This window comes from Heptranchias perlo, chromosome 22, assembly GCF_035084215.1.
Source record: "Heptranchias perlo isolate sHepPer1 chromosome 22, sHepPer1.hap1, whole genome shotgun sequence".
Lineage (NCBI taxonomy): Eukaryota > Metazoa > Chordata > Chondrichthyes > Hexanchiformes > Hexanchidae > Heptranchias > Heptranchias perlo.
The window spans coordinates 18345663-18366080 of NC_090346.1; the positions used below are offsets into that span (position 1 = coordinate 18345663).

General features: G+C 47.9%; 1 protein-coding gene across 1 annotated transcript in view; it reads left to right on the forward strand.

Moving 5' to 3' along the window:
- Positions 1 to 20418, forward strand: part of gnptg (N-acetylglucosamine-1-phosphate transferase subunit gamma) — a 38212-nt gene that overhangs the window by 5139 nt on the left and 12655 nt on the right. Inside the window, exons 4-9 of the mRNA XM_068003087.1 lie at positions 1463 to 1517; positions 2170 to 2253; positions 13555 to 13648; positions 14094 to 14208; positions 14496 to 14578; positions 15843 to 15974. Of these exons, the coding sequence (XP_067859188.1) occupies positions 1463 to 1517; positions 2170 to 2253; positions 13555 to 13648; positions 14094 to 14208; positions 14496 to 14578; positions 15843 to 15974 (563 nt within the window). The remainder of the gene's footprint in view (positions 1 to 1462; positions 1518 to 2169; positions 2254 to 13554; positions 13649 to 14093; positions 14209 to 14495; positions 14579 to 15842; positions 15975 to 20418) is intronic.

Here is a 20418-nt window from a genome sequence, read left to right on the forward strand (position 1 = left end):
GGAGTGTATAGCCACAGATCCCTGAAGGTAGCAGGACAGGTAGATAAGGTGGTTAAAAAGGCAGACGGGATACTTTCCTTTATTAGCCAAGGCATAGAATATAAGAGCTGGGAGGTTATGCTGGAACTGTATAAAACACTAGTTAAGCCACATCTAGAGTACTGCATACAGTTCTGGTCACCACATTACAGGAAAGATGTGATTGCACCAGAGAGGGTACAGAGGTGATTTACGAGGATGTTGCCAGGGCTGGAGAATTTTAGCTATGAGGAAGGATTGGATAGGCTGGGGTTATTTTCCTTGGACCAGAGGAGGCTGTGGGGAGATTTAATTGAGGTATATAAAATATTGATGGGCCTGGATAGAGTGGATAGGGAGGACCTATTCCCTTATCAGAGGGGTCAGTGACCAGGGGGGCATAGATTTAAAGTGATAGGTAGAAGGATTAGAGGGGAGCTGAGGGTGGTGGGGGTCTGGAACTCACTGCCTGAAAGGGTGGTAGAGGCAGAAACCCTCATTGCATTCAAAAAGTACTTGGATGTGCACTTGAAGTGCCGTAACCTACAGGGCTACAGACCAAGAGCTGGAAGGTGGGAAGGTGGGATTAAGCTGCTTTGTCAGCCGGCACGGACACGATGGGTCGAATGGCCTCCTTCTGCGCCGTAACTTTCTATGATTCTATGATAAGCTTAGCCCTATTTACGTTTGTATATTTTGTTTGCTGGATTGTCCTATTTGAATTTGCTGGTAGGTTTGGAAAGGGCTGTTCCTCGTTGATGGATTAATCCTGATCAGAAACCCGAGATCTGTTAGTATCAGCAACTCAGGTTCTCTGGGAATTACTGGGAACAGTGATTGAACGTTTGTGCCCCTGAGGCCCAGAGTATTGGAGAAAAAAATCATCAGACACAAAAGGCTGAAGGGCAAACGCAAATGTTGAAGCCACAAGATCAATAATACAATTCCTTGACACAGTGCCTGACTCCGCCCAGGGGAGGGGCCGGTGAGTGCCTGACTCCGCCCAGGGGAGGGGCCGGTGAGTGCCTGACTCCGCCCAGGGGAGGGGCCAGTGAGTGCCTGACTCCGCCCAGGGGAGGGGCCGGTGAGTGCCTGACTCCGCCCAGGGGAGGGGCCGGTGAGTGCCTGACTCCGCCCAGGGGAGGGGCCGGTGAGTGCCTGACTCCGCCCAGGGGAGGGGCCGGTGAGTGCCTGACTCCGCCCAGGGGAGGGGCCGGTGAGTGCCTGACTCCGCCCAGGGGAGGGGCCGGTGAGTGCCTGACTCCGCCCAGGGGAGGGGCCGGTGAGTGCCTGACTCCGCCCAGGGGAGGGGCCGGTGAGTGCCTGACTCTGCCCAGGGGAGGGGCCGGTGAGTGCCTGACTCCGCCCAGGGGAGGGGCCGGTGAGTGATGGTGTGATGTGGTCTGCAACACAAAGACAGGATTTGCTGTGATTTTTATTTCAGGTCCTTCTCATCTGCACAGACTTGCTGGGAAATGCTTCAGTATGATCGAGTCTGCGTGAGTAGGGATTTTATTGAATTGCAGTAAATATAATTAATATAAATATAATATAATTCCATGTCGTGTGTCCGGTCCGTTTTACTGACGTTTTGTATAAAAGAATTTTAATAATCATGGAATCCATAATTTCTAGGGGAAATCCTGCATGTAAACAGTTGCTGTGACAATGTAGTTGAAGGTTCTGGGCAGTAGGCGGTGCTGTGGAGCAGAGTTCTGAAATCTCTCACCCAACTCTGTCACAATCTGAACGTAAAGAAACATCTTTAACTGAGATTGTTTCTTAGAGCAGAGAAGGTTAAGGGGAGATTTAATAGAGGTTCAAAATTAAGAGGGGTTTTGATAGAGTAAATAAGGTGAAATTGGCAGGAGAGTCGCTAACCAGAGAACACAGAATTAAGATGATATTTTTACGCAGCGAGTTGTAATGATCTGAAATGCCTTGCCTGAAAGGGCGGTGGAAGTAGATTCAATAGTAACTTTCAAAAGGGAATTGGATAAATATTTCAAAGGAAATATTTGCAGGGTTATGGAGAAAGGGCAGGGGAGTGGGACTAATTGGAAAGCTCCTTCGGCACAGCCATGATGGGCCTAATGGCCTCCTTCTGTGCTATATGATTCTATGATTTTTATATGCTGTCTTTTTTTGCAGGTACAAGTACGAGTTCTGCCCTTTCCACAACATCACACAACACGAGCAGACGTTCCGCTGGAACGCTTACAGCGGAATCCTCGGGTACGTCAATCACTGTGAATTGGGGCAGACCATTCCCCCAGGACTATCCCTTCGGATCCCCCCCAGGACTATCCCGTGGGATACACTATCCTGGGGGAATGGTCTGCCCCAATTCACAGTACTTCCCTCAGGCGACATTTGCCTGTCAATTGATGGAGGTCGAGTTTTATTCCAGCTTCAGGTTGTTCAAAAGAAAAGCAGCTCAGCAGTCTGTGAGTATCCATGCGTGTGTAGCTCTCCGTTGCCGTGGTCACCCTGTGTAGCTCTCTGTTGCCGTGGTCACCCTGTGTAAGATTGGAAAGATTGACGACCCTGGGCCTTTTCTCTCTTGAAAAGAGAAGACTGAGATGAGATATGATAGAAGCGTTTAAAATTATGAAAGGTTTGGACACATTGGATCCAATTAAGCTTTTCTGCCGTGTACAGAATTTAAGAACAAGAGGTTATACTTACAAATTAAGGACAACATAAAAAAATAGGAAAAGCAGGAGGAACTATTTTTTTTAAATAAAAGGGTGGTCAGTATGTGGAACAGATTACTGGCACGGGGGGTGGAACATAAACCATGATGGGTTTCAAGAAGGAACCAGACAAGTTAGAATCATAGAAAGGTTACAGCACGGAAGGAGGCCATTCAGCCCTTCAAGTCCACGCCGGCTCTATGCAAGAGCAATCAAGCTAGTCCCACTCCCCCGCCCTATCCCCGTAGCCCTGCAAATTTTTTCCTTTCAAGTACTTATCCAGTCCCCTTTTGAAAGCCATGATTGAATCTGCCTCCACCACCCCCATTCCAGATCCTAATCACTCGCTGTGTAAAAATGTTTTTCCTCATGTCACCTTTGGTTCTTTTGCCAATCACCTTAAATCTATGTCCTCTGGTTCTTGACCCTTCTGCCAATGGGAACAGTTTCTCTCTATCTACTCTGTCTAGACCCTTCATGATTTTGAATATCTCTATCAAATCTCCTCGCAATCTTCTCTATTCTAAGGAGAACAACCCCAGCTTCTCCATGCAACTAAAGTTCCTCATCCCTGGAATCAATCTAGCAAATCTCCTCTGCACCCTCTCTAAGGCCTTCACATCTTTCCTAAAGTGTGGTGCCCAGAACAGGACATAATACTCCAGCTGTGGCCGAACCAGTGTTTTATAAAAGTTCATCATGACTTCCTTGCTTTTGTACTCCGTGCCTCTATTTATAAAGTCCAGGATCCTGTATGCTTTTTTAATCACTTTATCAACCTGCCCTGTCACTTTCAACAATTTGTGCACATAAACCCCCAGATCTCTCTGTTCCTGCACCCGCTTTAGAATTGTACCCTTTAGTTTATATTGCCTCTCCTCATTCTTCCTACCGAAATGTATCAATTCGCATTTCTCAGTGTTAAATTTCATCTGCCACGTGTCCGCCCATTCCACCAGCCTGTCTACATAGGAACATAGGAACAGGAGTAGGCCATTCAGCCCCTCGAGCCTGCTCCGCCATTTGATAAGATCATGGCTGATCTGTGATCTAACTCCATATATCTGCCTTTGGCCCATATCCCCTAATACCTTTGGTTGCCAAAAAGCTATCTATCTCAATTTAAATTTAGCAATTGAGCTAGTATCAATTGCCATTTGCGGAAGAGAGTTCCAAACTCCTACCACCCTTTGTATGTAGAAATGTTTTCTAATCTCACTCCTGAAAGGTCTGGCTCTAATTTTTAGACTGTGCCCCCTACTCCTAGAATCCCCAACCAGCGGAAATAGTTTCTCTCTATCCACCCTATCTGTTCCCCTTAATATCTTATAAACTTTGATCAGATCACCCCTTTATCTTCTAAACTCTAGAGAATACAACCCCAATTTGTGTAATCTCTCCTCGTAACTTAACCCTTGAAGTCCGGGTATCATTCTAGTAAACCTACGCTGCACTCCCTCCAAGGCCAATATATCCTTCCGAAGGTGCGGTGCCCAGAAATGCTCACAGTACTCCAGGTGCAGTCTAACCAGGGTTTTGTACAGCTGCAGCATAACTTCTGCCCCCTTGTACTCCAGTCCTCTAGATATAAAGGCCAGCATTCCATTAGCCTTTTTGATTATTTTCTGCACCTGTTCATGACACTTCAATGATCTATGTACCTGAACCCCTAAGTCCCTTTGGACATCCACTGTTTTTAACTTTTTACCATTTAGAAAGTACCCTGTTCTATCCTTTTTTGATCCAAAGTAGATGACCTCACATTTGTCTACATTGAATTCCATTTGCCACAGTTTTGCCCATTCACCTAATCTATCAATATCGCTTTGCAATTTTATGTTTTCATCTACACTGTTTACAATGCCACCAATCTTTGTGTCATCGGCAAACTTAGATATGAGACTTTCTATGCCTTCATCTAAGTCGTTAATAAATATTGTGAATAATTGAGGCCCCAAGAGAGATCCCTGCGGGACTCCACAAGTCACATCCTGCCAATGTGAGTACCTTCCCATTATCCGTACTCTCTGTCGCCTTTCGCTCAGCCAACTTTCTAACCAAGTCCGTACTTTTCCCTCGATTTCATGGGCTTCTATCTTAGCTAACAGTCTCTTATGTGGGACCTTATCAAATGCCTTCTGGAAGTCCATATAAATAACATCAGTTGACATTCTCCTGACCACTACTTTAGTCACCTCTTCAAAAAATTCAATCAGGTTTGTCAGGCATGACCTACCTTTCACAAATCCATGCTGGCTCTCTCTGATTAACTGAAAATTCTCGAGGTGTTCAGTCGCCCTATCCTTAATTATAGACTCCAGCATTTTCCCCACAACAGATGTTAGGCTAACTGGTCTATAATTCCCTGGTTTCCCTCTCCTTTCTTAAAAAGCGGAGTGACATGTGCAATTTTCCAATCTAGAGGAATAGTTCCTGAATCTAGAGAACTTCGAAAGATTATAGTTAGGGCATCTGCAGTGTGCTCACCTACTTCCTTTAAAACCCTGGGATGGAAACCATCTGGACTTGGGGATTTGTCACTCTTTAGTGCTATTATTTTCTTCATTACTGTTGTTATACTAATGTTAATTTTATTGAGTCCCTGCCCCCGATTCAATCCTCTTGAAGTGTATCACTATCCTCCTCACTGTTTACTACACTTCCAAGTTTTGTGTCATCTGCAAACTTGGAAATTGTGCCCTGTACACCCAAGTCCAAGTCAGTAATATATATCAAGAAAAGCAGTGGTCCTAGTACCGACCCCTGGGGAACACCACTGTATACCTCCCTCCAGTCCGAAAAACAGCCGCTCACAACTACTCTGTTTCCTGTTACTTAGCCAATTCTGTATCCATGCTGCTACTGCCCTTTTTATTCCATGGGCCTCAATTTTGATGACAAGCACTTTATCAAACACCTTTTCAAAGTCCATATACACCTCATCAATTGCACTGCCCTCATCGACCCTCTCTGTTACCTCATCAAAAAACTCTATCAAGTTGGTTAAACACAATTTGTCTTTAACAAATCCGTGTTAGCTTTCCTTAATCAATCCACATTTGTCCAAGTGACTGCTATTTCTGTCCCGGATTATCGTTTCTAAAAGTTTCCCCACCACCGAGGTTAAATTGACTGGCCTGTAGTTGCTGGGTTTATCCTTACACCCTTTTTTGAACAAGGGTGTAACATTTGCAATTCTCCAGTCCTCTGGCACTACGCCCGTATCTGAGGATGTTTGGAAGATTATGGCCAATACCTCCGCAATTTCCACCCTTACTTCCCGCAGCAACCTAGGATGCATCCCATCTGGACCGGGTGACTTATCTACTTTAAGTACAGCTAGCCTTTCTAGTACCTCCTCTTTATCAATTTTTAGCCCATCCAGTATCTCAGCTACATCTTCCTTTACTGAGACTCTGGCAGCATCTTCTTTCTTGGTAAAGACAGATGCAAAGTACTCATTTAGTACCTCGGCCATGCCCTCTGCCTCCATGAGTAGATCTCCTTTTTGGTCCCTGATCGGCCCCGCTCCTCCACTGACTACCCATTTACTATTTATATGCCTATAGAAGACTTTTGGATTCCCTTTTATGTTGGCCGCCAGTCTATTCTCATACTCTCTCTTTGCCCCTCTTATCTCCTTTTTTACTTCCTCTCTGAACTTTCTATATTCAGCCTGGTTCTCACTTGTATTATCAACCTGACATTTGTCATGCGCCCCTTTTTATGTTTCATCTTACTCACGATCTCCTTCATCATCCAGAGAGCTCTGGCTTTAGTTGCCTTACCTTTCTGCCTCGTGGGACTGTACCTAGACTGTACCCGAACTATCTCCTCCTTAAAGGCCGCCCACTGTTCAATTACAGTTTTGCCTGCCAATCTTTGATTCCAAAATATCCGGGCCAGATCTGTTCTTATCCCATTGAAATTGGCCCTCCTTCAATTGAGCATTTTTACTTTAGAGTGGTCCGTGTCCTTTTCCATAGCTAATCTAAACCTTATGATACTATGATCGCTGCTCCCTAAATGTTCCCCCACTGACACCTACTCCACTTGGCCCGCCTCATTCCCCAGAACCAAGTCCAGCAATGTCTCCTTCCGCGCTGGGCTGGAAACGTACTGGTAAGAAAGTTCTCCTGAATGCACTTTAGAAATTCTTCCTCCTCTCTGCCCTTTACATTATTATTATCCCAGTCTATATTAGGATAATTGAAGTCCCCCATTATCACTACTCTACGGCTTTTGCACCTCTCTGTAACTTCCCTGCAAATTTGCTCTTCTACATCCTTCTCACTAGTTGGTGGCATATAGAATACACCCAGTAGTGTAATGACATCTCTATTGTTTCTTAACTCTAACCAAATAGATTCTGTCCTTGACCCCTCCAGGACATCCTCTCTCTCCAGCATTGCCATATTCTCCTTAATCAATACTACCATCCCCCCTCCTTTTTTTCCTTCCCTATCTTTCCTGAACACCTTGTATCCAGAAATATTTAGTACCCAATCCTGCCCTTTTTGAGCCAGGTCTCTGTTATCGCCACAACATCATATTCCCATGTGGCTATTTGCACCTGCAGATCACCAACCTTATTTATCACGCTTCGTGCATTTACACATATGCAGTGTAAACCTATCTTAGATTTTCTTGTATTCTCTCTTAGTATGATCCCACCTAATACCGTACTATTTCTTACTCTAGTGCTATCTGCCTCTCCCAATCCTTTGTGCACCTTGTTTCTCCTTTCCAATGTTACATCCTGGTGCCCACCCTCCTGCCAAATTAGTTTAACCCCCCCCCCACCCCCCGACAGGACTAGTAGAATCAGAGAACCATAGAAAAGATACAGCATAGAAGGGGGCCATTCAGCCCATCGTGTCCTCACCAGCTCGAAGAACAACCAGGTGCCCATTCTAATCCCAACTTCCAGCACCTGGTCCGTAGCCCTGCAGCTTACAGCACTTTAGGTGCAGGTCCAGGTACTTTTAAAAAGAGTTGAGGGTCCTTGCCTCTACCACCAATTCGGGCAGCGAATTCCATACACCCACCACCCTCTGGGTAAAAAAGTATTTCCTCATGTCCCCTCTAATCCTTCCGCCAATCAGCTTAAATCTATGTCCTCTAGTTCTTGAACTCTCTGCTAGGGGAAACAGGTACTTCCTGTCTACTCTACCTGGGCCCCTCATAATTTTGTACACCTCAATCAAGTCTCCCCTCAGCCTCCTCTGCTCCAAGGAAAACATCCCCAGCTTATCCAATCTGTCCTCGTAGCTGCAATTTTCAAGCCCTGGCAACATTCTTGTAACTCTTCTCTGCACTCTCTCCAGAGCAATTACTTCCTTCCTGTAATGTGGTGACCAGAACTGCGCACAATACTCCAGCTGTGGCCTTACCAGCGTTTTATACAGTTCCATCATTACATCCCTGCTTTTGTATTCTATATCTCGGCTAATAATGGAGAGCATTCCGTATGCCTTCTTCACAACCATATCTACCTGTACTGCCACCTTCAGGGACCTGTGCTCATGCACTCCAAGGTCTCTCACTTCCTCTACCCCTCTCAATATATTCCCGTTTACTGTGTATTCCCTTTTACTGTTTGCCCTCCCTAAGTGCATTACCTCACACTTCTCCGGGGTGAACTCCATTTGCCACTTTTCCGCCCACTCCACCAACCTATTGATATCTTCTTGGAGTCTACAGCTATCCTCTTCACTATCAACTACACGGCCAATTTTTGTGTCGTCTGCAAATTTGCCAATCATGCCCCCTACATTCAAGTCCATATCATTAATATATACCACAAACAGCAAGGGACCCAACACTGAGTCCAGTGGCACACCACTGGAAACGGATTTCCATTCGCAAAGACATCCATCGACTTTTACCCTTTGTTTCCTGTTACTGAGCCAATTTTGGATCCAATTCGCCACATTTCCCTGTATCCCATGGGCTTTTACCTTTCTGACCAATGTGCCATGTGGGACCTTGTCAAATGCCTTACTAAAATCCATGTAGACAACATCCACTGCACTACCCTCATCAATCCTCCTTGTCACTTCCTCAAAGAATTCAATCAGATTTGTGAGGCATGACCTTCCCTGAACAAATCCATGCTGACTATCCCAGATTAAACCATGCCTTTCTGAGTGACAGTTTATCCTATCTCTCAGTATTGATTCCAATAGTTTGCCCACCACCGAGGTAAGACTGATCGGCCTATAATTGTTCGGCCTTTCCCTTGTACCCTTTTTAAACAATGGTACTACATTTGCAGTTTTCCAGTCCTCCGGTACCTCCCCTGTATCTAGTGAGGATTGGAAAATGATCCTCAGAGCATCCGCTATTTCCTCCCTGGCTTCCTTCAATAGCCTAGGAAACAATCCATCCGGCACTAGTGAACCTCCCCACAGGATCATTGGTCTCAGCTACATTGAGGTGCAACCTGTCCGGCCTGTACAGGTCTCATCTCCCCAGAACTGGTCCCAATGCCCCCGGAATCTAAAGCCCTCCCTCCTATACCATCCCCCCAGCCACGCATTCATCTGCTCTATCCTCCTATTTCTATACTCACTAGCATGTGGCACCGGGAGCACTGTTCTCTCTAAGCTGTGCGTGTGCGCAGCTGCGGAGCAGTTTATTGTGAGCCGCGCACGTAATCACTCCGTCTGCGCGCCAAACCAGTGCTCACCGGTGGAGACTCTGCTGAGGTGACATCAGCTATCAATCACTTTGCAGCAAGGGCAGGAGTTAAAGTTAGGTTGGATGGGAGTGTTGTACTGCAGATGTCTGGTGCAGGTCAATGGTACAGCTGCTCAAAGACTGGTCTCCACAAAGAGTATACTGTCCAATGGATGGATATATATATATATTCATTGGACAAATAGTGTAAATATGTATAAATAAAATATATTAAAGAAAGTGTAACAGTTTATTTATATATATGAAATAGTGTAAAAGTTTATATATTATGTTAAAATATATACTAATTTGACAAATTGTAAAAGCTTATATATGTTTATATATACATATACATTTCCATCCCTTCATGATATAACTGATTTGCGTTTCCAATCAGAAAACTTCAGCACACGAGGATTCAGTAAAGATTCAGTGAGGAGATGCATTCAATTAAATGAAAGCTTTTCACCTCTCGTGCGAATTGTGGAGAACTGTTACTTTAGTCTAAAGGCAAACGTATTTAAGGCATTGGAAGCAAATAACATTCGAGGGAGTCTATGATTCGTTCCATTAACAGTTTTTGTCACCATCCTATTCGACGTTAGCTTCTGAAGTAAACCACAAATTAACCCAAATTACCTGGCATATTGTAATAATTGTTTATCAATTTCCATATTTCATATATACAGGTTAAATTATTCTGACACAGATCATGTGTAATATTGTTATTAAAGATCTTTCTACAATTGTGCTAAAATATACTTTCCAATCACACTGGTACATTGTAATCAAAACAATGAAGGTGATTTAAATTGTTTTATACAACCGCTATCCAAAAGCCCTCAGTTGTCCCAAGGATTGTCTCTTTTTATCTTTGTCCGTTGCCTCCCTCAGTTCAGGTTCTTCATGTCCAAACTGCTCCCTGCCTTCCATAGAGGCGGCCAAAACTAATGAGACCTGCAAGGTGTACAATTGTAATGCAATCATTTTTTAAACCCTGCTGAGGACTGAATGGGCGGGGGGGGAGCTTCAATTAAACTGTTCCTTATCCCCAAATTCACACTGACTGATTTGACAGCTGTTTTGTATTTCTGACTCAATTTAAAAATTCTGATTGCACACAATTTATTTCTGTTTGAATCAGTCATTAAGCTGATTCAACAAAAAGCTGATTTGAATCGTTCCCATTGGATAATTTTTAATAAAATATAATGAGACTGGTCTGCTCAATCCAAGTGCAACTTAAGAAACCCATTTAATAAATTATATAAATTTATCAGCCAATATAACATTAAATTGTTACAATTATCCATTATTTTGTACATTTGTTCTGTTTGTTATTTACCCTGAATAATGTTTTCGAGGAGGATGTTCTATTTAAAGTTGTGATTTTTTTTACGGTAGTGCACACAGCCTTTATATCTGTCCACAAACCCAAATTCATTCCACATATGGCCGAAAAAAATTAGAGGGAATATTGACCGGGAGTAATCTGGAGATTGCTACCTTTGAGGTCCTACTTCTCAATCTCTTTCCTAACTCCCTAAACTCTGCCTGCAGGACCTCATCCCTCTTTCAAACTATGTCGTTGGTACCGACATGGACCGCGGCCTCTGGCCGTTCACTGTCCTCCCCTCCCCCCCAGAATGTTCTGCAGCCGTTCAGTGACATCCTTGACCCTGGCACCGGGGAGGCAACGTACCATCCTGGAATCACGTCTGCGGCCGCAGAAATACCTGTCTGCTCCCCTAACCATTGAATCACCTATCACTATTGCTTTCCTGACCTTTCTCCTCTTCCTCCCCTGTACAGCTGAGGCACCCATGGTGCTGTGGTCTTGGCTCTGGCTGCACTCCCCAGGGGAACCCTCTCCCTCACCAGAACTCAGAACTGAATACTGGTTAGAGAGTGAGATGCCCTCAGGGGTCTCCTGCACTACCTGCTTTGTCCTCCTTGTCTGTCTGGCTGTCACCCAGTCCCTCTCTGCCTGCACTCTCTTAAGCTGCGTGGTGACCACCTCCTGAATCGTGCTATCCACGTAGCTCTCAGGTTCATGGGAAGCGTCCTGGAATTCCCACATGGCAGGAAGTGTGCATTTGACAGGAATGAGGTGGCCTGCCCTGCCTCGATTTATTAGATTACTAACTCAACTTAACAGAAATAAACTAAAGACTTAAAAAAAAATACACTCACCAGTTACTTACCAATCAGCTTCTTCTCTTGTGCTGACGTCACTTTAGGTGTTTTTTCACCGCTCTCCCTGCCTGCGCTCCGCTCTCTCTCTCCTCTCTCACTCCTCCTTTTATCGCCGATCCTGCGCTCCGCTCTCTCTCTCTCCTCTCACTCCTCCTTTTATCACTGATCCTGCGCTCCGCTCTCTCTCCTCTCTCGCTCCTCCTTTTATCGCCGATCCTGCGCTCCGCTCTCTCTCTCCTCTCTCACTCCTCCTTTTATCGCTGATCCTGTGCTCCGCTCTCTCTCTCCTCTCTCACTCCTCCTTTTATCGCTGATCCTGTGCTCCGCTCTCTCTCTCCTCTCTCACTCCTCCTTTTATCGCTGATCCTGTGCTCCGCTCTCTCTCTCCTCTCTCACTCCTCCTTTTATCACTGATCCTGCGCTCCGCTCTCTCTCCTCTCTCGCTCCTCCTTTTATCGCCGATCCTGCGCTCCGCTCTCTCTCTCCTCTCTCACTCCTCCTTTTATCGCTGATCCTGTGCTCCGCTCTCTCTCTCCTCTCTCGCTCCTCCTTTTATCGCCGATCCTGCGCTCCGCTCTCTCTCTCCTCTCTCACTCCTCCTTTTATCGCTGATCCTGCGCTCCGCTCTCTCTCTCCTCCTTTTATCGCCGATCCTGCGCTCCGCTCTCTCTCTCCTCTCTCGCTCCTCCTTTTATCGCTGATCCTGCGCTCCGCTCTCTCTCTCCTCCTTTTATCGCTGATCCTGTGCTCCGCTCTCTCTCCTCTCTCACTCCTCCTTTTATCACTGATCCTGCGCTCCGCTCTCTCTCTCCTCTCTCACTCCTCCTTTTATCACTGATCCTGCGCTCCGCTCTCTCTCTCCTCTCTCACTCCTCCTTTTATCACTGATCCTGCGCTCCGCTCTCTCTCTCCTCTCTCACTCCTTTTATCGCTGATCCTGTGCTCCGCTCTCTCTCTCCTCTCTCACTCCTCCTTTTATCGCTGATCCTGCGCTCCGCTCTCTCTCTCCTCTCTCACTCCTCCTTTTATCACTGATCCCGTGCTCCACTCTCTCGCTCTCCGCTCTCTCTCTCCTCTCTCACTCCTCCTTTTATCACTGATCCCGTGCTCCGCTCTCTCTCTCCTCTCTCACTCCTCCTTTTATCGCTGATCCTGTGCTCCGCTCTCTCTCTCCTCTCTCACTCCTCCTTTTATCGCCGATCCTGCGCTCTGCTCTCTCTCTCCTCTCTCACTCCTCCTTTTATCGCTGATCCTGCGCTCTGCTCTCTCTCTCCTCTCTCACTCCTCCTTTTATCGCTGATCCTGCGCTCCGCTCTCTCTCTCCTCTCTCACTCCTCCTTTTATCGCTGATCCTGCGCTCCGCTCTCTCTCTCCTCTCTCACTCCTCCTTTTATCGCTGATCCTGTGCTCCGCTCTCTCTCCTCTCTCGCTCCTCCTTTTATCACTGATCCCGTGCTCCACTCTCTCGCTCTCCGCTCTCTCTCTCCTCTCTCACTCCTCCTCTTATCACTGATCCCGTGCTCCACTCTCTCGCTCTCCGCTCTCTCTCCTCTCTCACTCTTTTATCGCTGATCCCACACTTCGCGGGATTAGTTCTTGTCAACTAACGGGATTCAGGATTATTAGAAATGGAATAGTAAGGGGACCAAGGGAATACTAGGGATAGGTGGGCTCGATGGGCCGAAGGGAATACTGGGGATAGGTAGGCTCGATGGGCTGAAGGGAATATTTTAGAAAAGACAGATCCCAATTCAAATCCTGTCTGAATGCTACTCACCGTCTGTTGGATTAGATTATCTCCTTCTACAGGCTGATAGAGTATCGATGGGGATGTGGGGTTGGGTTGGCGTAAATCCCCAGGGTGCAGACCGCACTTACTCCCAGGCTGGGGAACAATGGTGGAGTGGATCGGGAGTAAAGGTGGATGGGATGAGAATCTCTGACAGTGTTTGTTGTTGTGCAGAATATGGCAGGAATGGGAGATTGAGAACAGCACGTTTGTGGGAATGTGGATGAGGGAAGGTGATTCCTGTGCCACCAGGAACAGACAGACCAAGGTAAGTGTTTCCTGCTCCCTTTCTCAAGGCACTGACTCTCATTGTTGAACAGCCCCCCAGCCCTGACTGTATCTCCTGTGAAAGTCCGTTCTTCACCTGCAGGCCTAGATGGTGTTGTGGCAGGCGGAGGATCACAGCTGAGCCTAGTCCTGTCCTTGGTCAATGTTTACACGTGACCTTTCCAGCAGGGCTCACTGGGGAGTAATCAAGATCTGAAATCTGGGGTGATTTCCCCAACCCCCAACTAATTCGAGGTCTTCCTGCTGCCTTGCAGGCTCAGATCAGTGAACTCAACACACTCGGGAATCGAATCTGGGCTGTGTGCTGGTGCATTCAGCCACTGAGCCATTAAGAGTAAAGATTTTTCTTGGCCCCGCTCCTCACACTGCGCTCGGTGCTTCCAGTCTGGGTCGGTCTGTGTAAAACTCTGGTCTCTTTTTGACAGGTCCTTCTAACGTGTGGAGCCAGTCACAAACTTGCCCATGTGTCTGAGCCGAACACCTGCATCTACTGGCTGACCTTCGAGACTCCATTCGTCTGCCACTCCCATTCGTTACTAGGTGTGTAAGTAAAGAGCAGCCAATGCCTAAGAGAACTGGGGGGGGGTTTGGGGTGGGGTTGGTGGTTTCAGGTAAAAGAGGTGTCGCCTCTCCCAAAGGAACAGCAGTTTCTGCGCAGCTGGAGGACTCAGTGGTCGTTGCACAGTCCGGCCACACACACCAGCACCATCCTGGGCTCATCCCAACCAGGAGCAGGTGGTCACAACAGGCCTCGACTCAACCAGGGTTTTTTTTTGGGGGGGGCGTGGATGTGTACTGTACCTGCTCAGATTTATTTCTTTGTGCAGTTTACCCAACCCTGAAGAAGGAGCTGCAGAATAGATGGGACCAGGTGGAACAGTCACTCTACGATGGCCTCGTTACCCAGCAAGTAAGTCCTGTGTTTCCTGGGCCTGGGCCTGCAATAGGTGCAGCCTAACAATGAGATGGGAGGGGCAGTATCCATCTGTCTGCCTCAATTCCCTGTTTGAGTGACCATGGGATGTCCAGACACAGGCTTGATATTGAGCGACAGTTTCCTCTCCCAGGTCACATTAATGGAAATTCAGGGCCATCTGGGCCTGGAACAGCCTCAAAGTGGAGCAAAGGGCAGGGAAATCAGCCCCAATTTCTCTGCCATTCATCTACTCAAATCAGCCACCCCTGGTTTTTCCCTGACTCCTCTCCTGGATTACAGGTCCCAAGATGGCGAGTGTCAGCAGGTTATTCTACCATGGAAGGCTTCACACCCAGGCCCGATCCTGTCTTGTCCTCATCCAATGTCTAGACAGGTGCAGCAGACAGCGAGTGAAGGGCAAAGTCTCGGCTCGGTTCCAGTGCCATTCCCTGCTGTACACTCCAGACCTGTATAAACGCAGCAAGCTGGGAGATGGGATCAGGGGTGCAGCCCATCCATCACTGCACTGAAGCTGAAAGGCCTCTTGCGGACCCACTGATAGCTGCCCGGCCGAGGGGTGGCTGACCGGCCGAGGGCTTAACTGGACCAGCCATATAAATACTATGGCTACAAGAGCAGGTCAGAGGCTGGGTATTCTGTGGCAAGTGACTCATCTCCTGACTCCCCAAAGCCTTTCCACCATCTACAAGGCACAAGTCAGGAGTGTGATGGAATACTCTCCACTTGCCTGGATGAGTGCAGCTCCAACAACACTCAAGAAGCTCAACACCATCCAGGACAAAGCAGCCCACTTGATTGGCACCCCATCCACCACCCTAAACATTCACTCCCTTCACCACCGGCGCACTGTGACTGCAGTGTGTACCATCCACAGGATGCACTGCAGCAACTCGCCAAGGCTTCTTCGACAGCACCTCCCAAACCTGCGACCTCTACCACCTAGAAGGACAAGAGCAGCAGACACATGGGAACAACACCACCTGCACATTCCCCTCCAAGTCACACACCATCCTGACATGGAAATATATCGCTGTTCCTTCATCGTCGCTGGGTCAAAATCCTGGAACTCCCTTCCTAACAGCACTGTGGGAGAACCTTCACCACATGGACTGCAGCGGTTCAAGAAGGCGGCTCACCACCACCTTCTCAAGGGCAATTAGGGATGGGCAATAAATGCCGGTCTCACCAGTGACACCCACATCCCATGAATGAATAATAAAAAAATTTTGTATTTCAGGGTTACAGGAAGTGTCTGCGGGCGATATTTGAAGACGCAGGTTACCTGAAAACTGCCGGAGAAAAACAAGCTCAAAGGGAGACTGAGGAACTGAACCGGTCACAGGAGGAGACTCTGGGAAAGTGCAGCGAGGTAAAGGGGTGGAGGGGCTCGGTGTGTGATGGCGGGGGGGGCTCTGTGTACGATGGCGGGAGGGGGCTCGGTGTGTGATAGGGGGTGGCTCAGTGGAGGGGGCTCGGTGTGTGATGGGGGTGTCATAGAAATCAGAATCATAGAAAATTTATGGCACAGAAGGAGGCCATTCGGCCCATCATGTCCGCGTCGACTGAGAAACAAGCCACCCAGCCAAATACCACTTTCCCGCATTTGGTCCGTAGCCCTGCAGGTCACGGCTCTTCAGTTGCATATCCAGGTATTTTTTAAATGAGTTTTTTTTTATTCGTTCACGGGATGTGGGCGTCGCTGGCGAGGCCAGCATTTATTGCCCATCCCTAATTGCCCTCGAGAAGGTGGTGGTGAGCCGCCTTCTTGAACCGCTGCAGTCCGTGTGGTGACGGTTCTCCCACAGTGCTGTTAGGAAGGGAGTTCCAGGATTTTAACCCAGTGACAATGAAAGAACGGTGATATATTTCCAAGTCGGGATGGTGTGTGACTTAGAGGGGAACGTGCAGGTGGTGTTGTTCCCATGTGCCTGCTGCTCTTGTCCTTCTAGATGGTAGAGGTCGCGGGTTTGGGAGGTGCTGTCGAAGAAGCCTTGGCGAGTTGCTGCAGTGCATCCTGTGGATGGTACACACTGCAGCCACAGTGCGCCGGTGGTGAAGGGAGTGAATGTTTAGTGTGGTGGATGGGGTGCCAATCAAGCGGGCTGCTTTATCTTGGATGGTGTCGAGCTTCTTGAGTGTTGTTGGAGCTGCACTCATCCAAGCAAGTGGAGAGTATTCCATCACACTCCTGACTTGTGCCTTGTAGATAGTGGAAAGCCTTTGGGGAGTCAGGAGGTGAGTCACTCGCCGCAGAATACCCAGCCTCTGACCTGCTCTCGTAGCCACAGTATTTATATGGCTGGTCCAGTTAAGTTTCTGGTCAATGGTGACCCCCAGGATGTTGATGGTGGGGGATTCGGCGATGGTAATGCCGTTGAATGTCAAGGGGAGGTGGTTAGACTCTCTCTTGTTGGAGATGGTCATTGCCTGGCACTTATCTGGCGCGAATGTTACTTGCCACTTATGAGCCCAAGCCTGGATGTTGTCCAGGTCTTGCTGCATGCGGGCTCGGACTGCTTCATTATTTGAGGGGTTGCGAATGGAACTGAACACTGTGCAGTCATCAGTGAACATCCCCATTTCTGACTTTATGATGGAGGGAAGGTCATTGATGAAGCAGCTGAAGATGGTTGGGCCTAGGACACTGCCCTGAGGAACTCCTGCAGCAATGTCCTGGGGCTGAGATGATTGACCTCCAACAACCACTACCATCTTCCTTTGTGCTAGGTATGACTCCAGCCACTGGAGAGTTTTCCCGCTGATTCCCATTGACTTCAATTTTATTAGGGCTCCTTGGTGCCACACTCGGTCAAATGCTGCCTTGATGTCAAGGGCAGTCACTCTCACCTCACCTCTGGAATTCAGCTCTTTTGTCCATGTTTGGACCAAGGCTGTAATGAGGTCTGGAGCCGAGTGGTCCTGGCGGAACCCAAACTGAGCATCGGTGAGCAGGTTATTGGTGAGTAAGTGCCGCTTGATAGCACTGTCGACGACACCTTCCATCACTTTGCTGATGATTGAGAGTAGACTGATGGGGCGGTAATTGGCCGGATTGGATTTGTCCTGCTTTTCATGGACAGGACATACCTGGGCAATTTTCCACATTGTCGGGTAGATGCCAGTGTTGTAGCTGTACTGGAACAGCTTGGTTGAGGCGCAGCTAGTTCTGGAGCACAAGTTTTCAGCACTACAGCTGGGATGTTGTCGGGGCCCATAGCCTTTGCTGTATCCAGTGCACTCAGCCGTTTCTTGCTATCACGTGGAGTGAATCGAATTGGCCGAAGACTGGCTTTCGTGATGGTGGGGATATCGGGAGGAGGCCGAGATGGATTATCCACTTGGGTTGAGGGTTTCTGCTCTACCGCTCTCAGGCAGTGAGTTCCAGACCCCTACCGCCCTCTGGGTGCAAAAATTTTTCCTCATCTCCGCTCTAATCCTTCTACCAATCACTTTAAATCTATGTCCCCTGGTTATTGACCCCTCCGCTGAGGGAAATAGGTCCTTCCTATCCACTCTATCTTGGCCCCTCATAATTTTGTACACCTCAATCAAATCATCCCCCAGCCTCCTCTGTTCCACGGAAAACAACCCCAGCCTATCCAATCTTTCCTCATAGCTAAATATCTCCAGTCTTAGCTACATCCTCGTAAATCTCCTTTGTACCCTCTCTAGTGCAATTACATCCTTCCTATAATGTGGTGACCAGAACTGTGCGCAGTACTCAAGCTGTGGCCTAACTAGTGTTTTATACAGTTCCAGCATAACATCCTTGCTTTTATATTCAACACCTCGGCTAATAAAGGTAAGTATTTCATATGTCTTCTTAACCATCTTATCTACCTGTCCTGCTACCTTCAGGGATCTGTGGACGTGCGCTCCAAGGTCCCTCACTTCCTCTACACCTCTCAGTATCCTCCCATTTATTGTGTATTCCTTTGCCTTGTTTGCTGTCCCCAAATGCATTACCTCACACTTCTCCGGATTGAATTCCATTTGCCACTTTCCTGCCCATCTGACTAGTCCATTGATATCTTCCTGCAGTCTACAGCTTTCCTCCTCATTATCAACTACTCGGCCTATCTTTGTGTCATGCCCCCTACGTTTAAGTCCAAATCGTTAATGTATACCACAAAAAGCAAAGGACCTAGTACCGAGCCCTGTGGCACCCCACTGGAAACAGCCTTCCAGTCGCAAAAACACCCGTCGACCATTACCCTTTGCTCCCTGCCACTGAGCCAATTTTAGATCCAATTTCCCACATTCCCTTGGATCCCACGGGCCTTTACTTTTTTGACCAATCTGCCATGTGGGACCTTGTCAGAAGCCTTGCTAAAATCCATGTAGACTACATCAATTGCACTACCCTCATCGATCCTCCTTGTCACCTCCTCGAAAAATTCAATCAAGTTAGTCAGACACGATTTCCTCTTAACAAATCCATGCTGACTGTCCTTGATTAGTCCATGCCTTTCTAAGTGACAGTTTATCCTGCCCTCAGAATTGATTCCAATAATTTGCCCAACACCAAAGTTAGGCTGACTGGCCTGTAATTACTCGGTCTATCCTTCACTCCCTTTTTAAACAACGGTACAATGTTAGCAGTCCTCCAATCCTCTGGCACTACCCCTGTATCCAGTGAAGTTTGGAAAATGATTGTTAAAGCCTCTGCTATTTCCTCCCTGGCTTCTTTTAACAGCCTGGGATACATTTTATCCAGACCTGGTGATTTATCCACTTTCAAAGTTGCTAATCCCCTTAATACTTCCTCTCTCACTATGTTTACCCCATCCAATATTTCACACTCCTCCTCCTTAACTTCAATCCCTGCATCGTTCCTCTCCTTTGTGAAGACAGATGCAAAGTATTCATTAAGAACCATACCCACATCTTCTGCCTCCACACATAGTTTATCTTTTTGGCCTCTAATAGGCCCTACTCTTTCCTTAGTTATCCTCTTGCTCTTAATGTATTTATAAAACATCTTTGGGTTTTCTTTGATTTTACCTGATAATATTTTTTCATGCCCTCTCTTTGCTTTCCTAATTTCCTTTTTAACTTCACTCCTCTAAGCTTTCCATAGTATTGCGTTCCCGTTGTGTGATGGTGAGGGGGCTCTGTGTGTGTGATTGGGGGGGGGGGGGGCTTGGTGTGTGTGATGGCGGGGGGGGCTCTGTGTGTGTGATTGGGGGGGGGGTTCGATGTGTGTGATTGGGGGGTTTGATGTGTGTGATGGGGGGGGCTCGTTGTGTGTGATGGGGGGCTCATTGTGTGTGATTGGGGGGGTTCGATGTGTGCGATGGGGGGCTCGGTGTGTGTGATTGGGGGGGGGTTCGATGTGTGTGATTGGGGATTGGGGGGTTTGATGTGTGTGATGGGGGGGGCTCGGTGTGTGTGATTGGGGGGGCTCGGTGTGTGTGATTGGGGGGGGGCTCGGTGTGTGTGATTGGGGGGGCTCGGTGTGTGTGATTGGGGGGGCTCGGTGTGTGTGATTGGGGGGGCTCGGTGTGTGTGATTGGGGGGGCTCGGTGTGTGTGATTGGGGGGGTTTGATGTGTGTGGGGGGGGGGGGCTCGGTGTGTGATTGGGGGGGCTCGGTGTGTGATTGGGGGGTTGGGGGGGCTCGGTGTGTGTGATGGGGGGGGGCTCGGTGTGTGTGATGGGGGGGCTCGGTGTGTGTGATGGGGGGGGGCTCGGTGTGTGTGATGGGGGGGGGGCTCATTGTGTGTGATTGGGGGGGGGCGCTCGGTGTGTGTGATTGGGGTGGGGGGCTCGGTGTGTGTGATTGGGGGGGGGTCGATGTGTGTGATGGGGGGG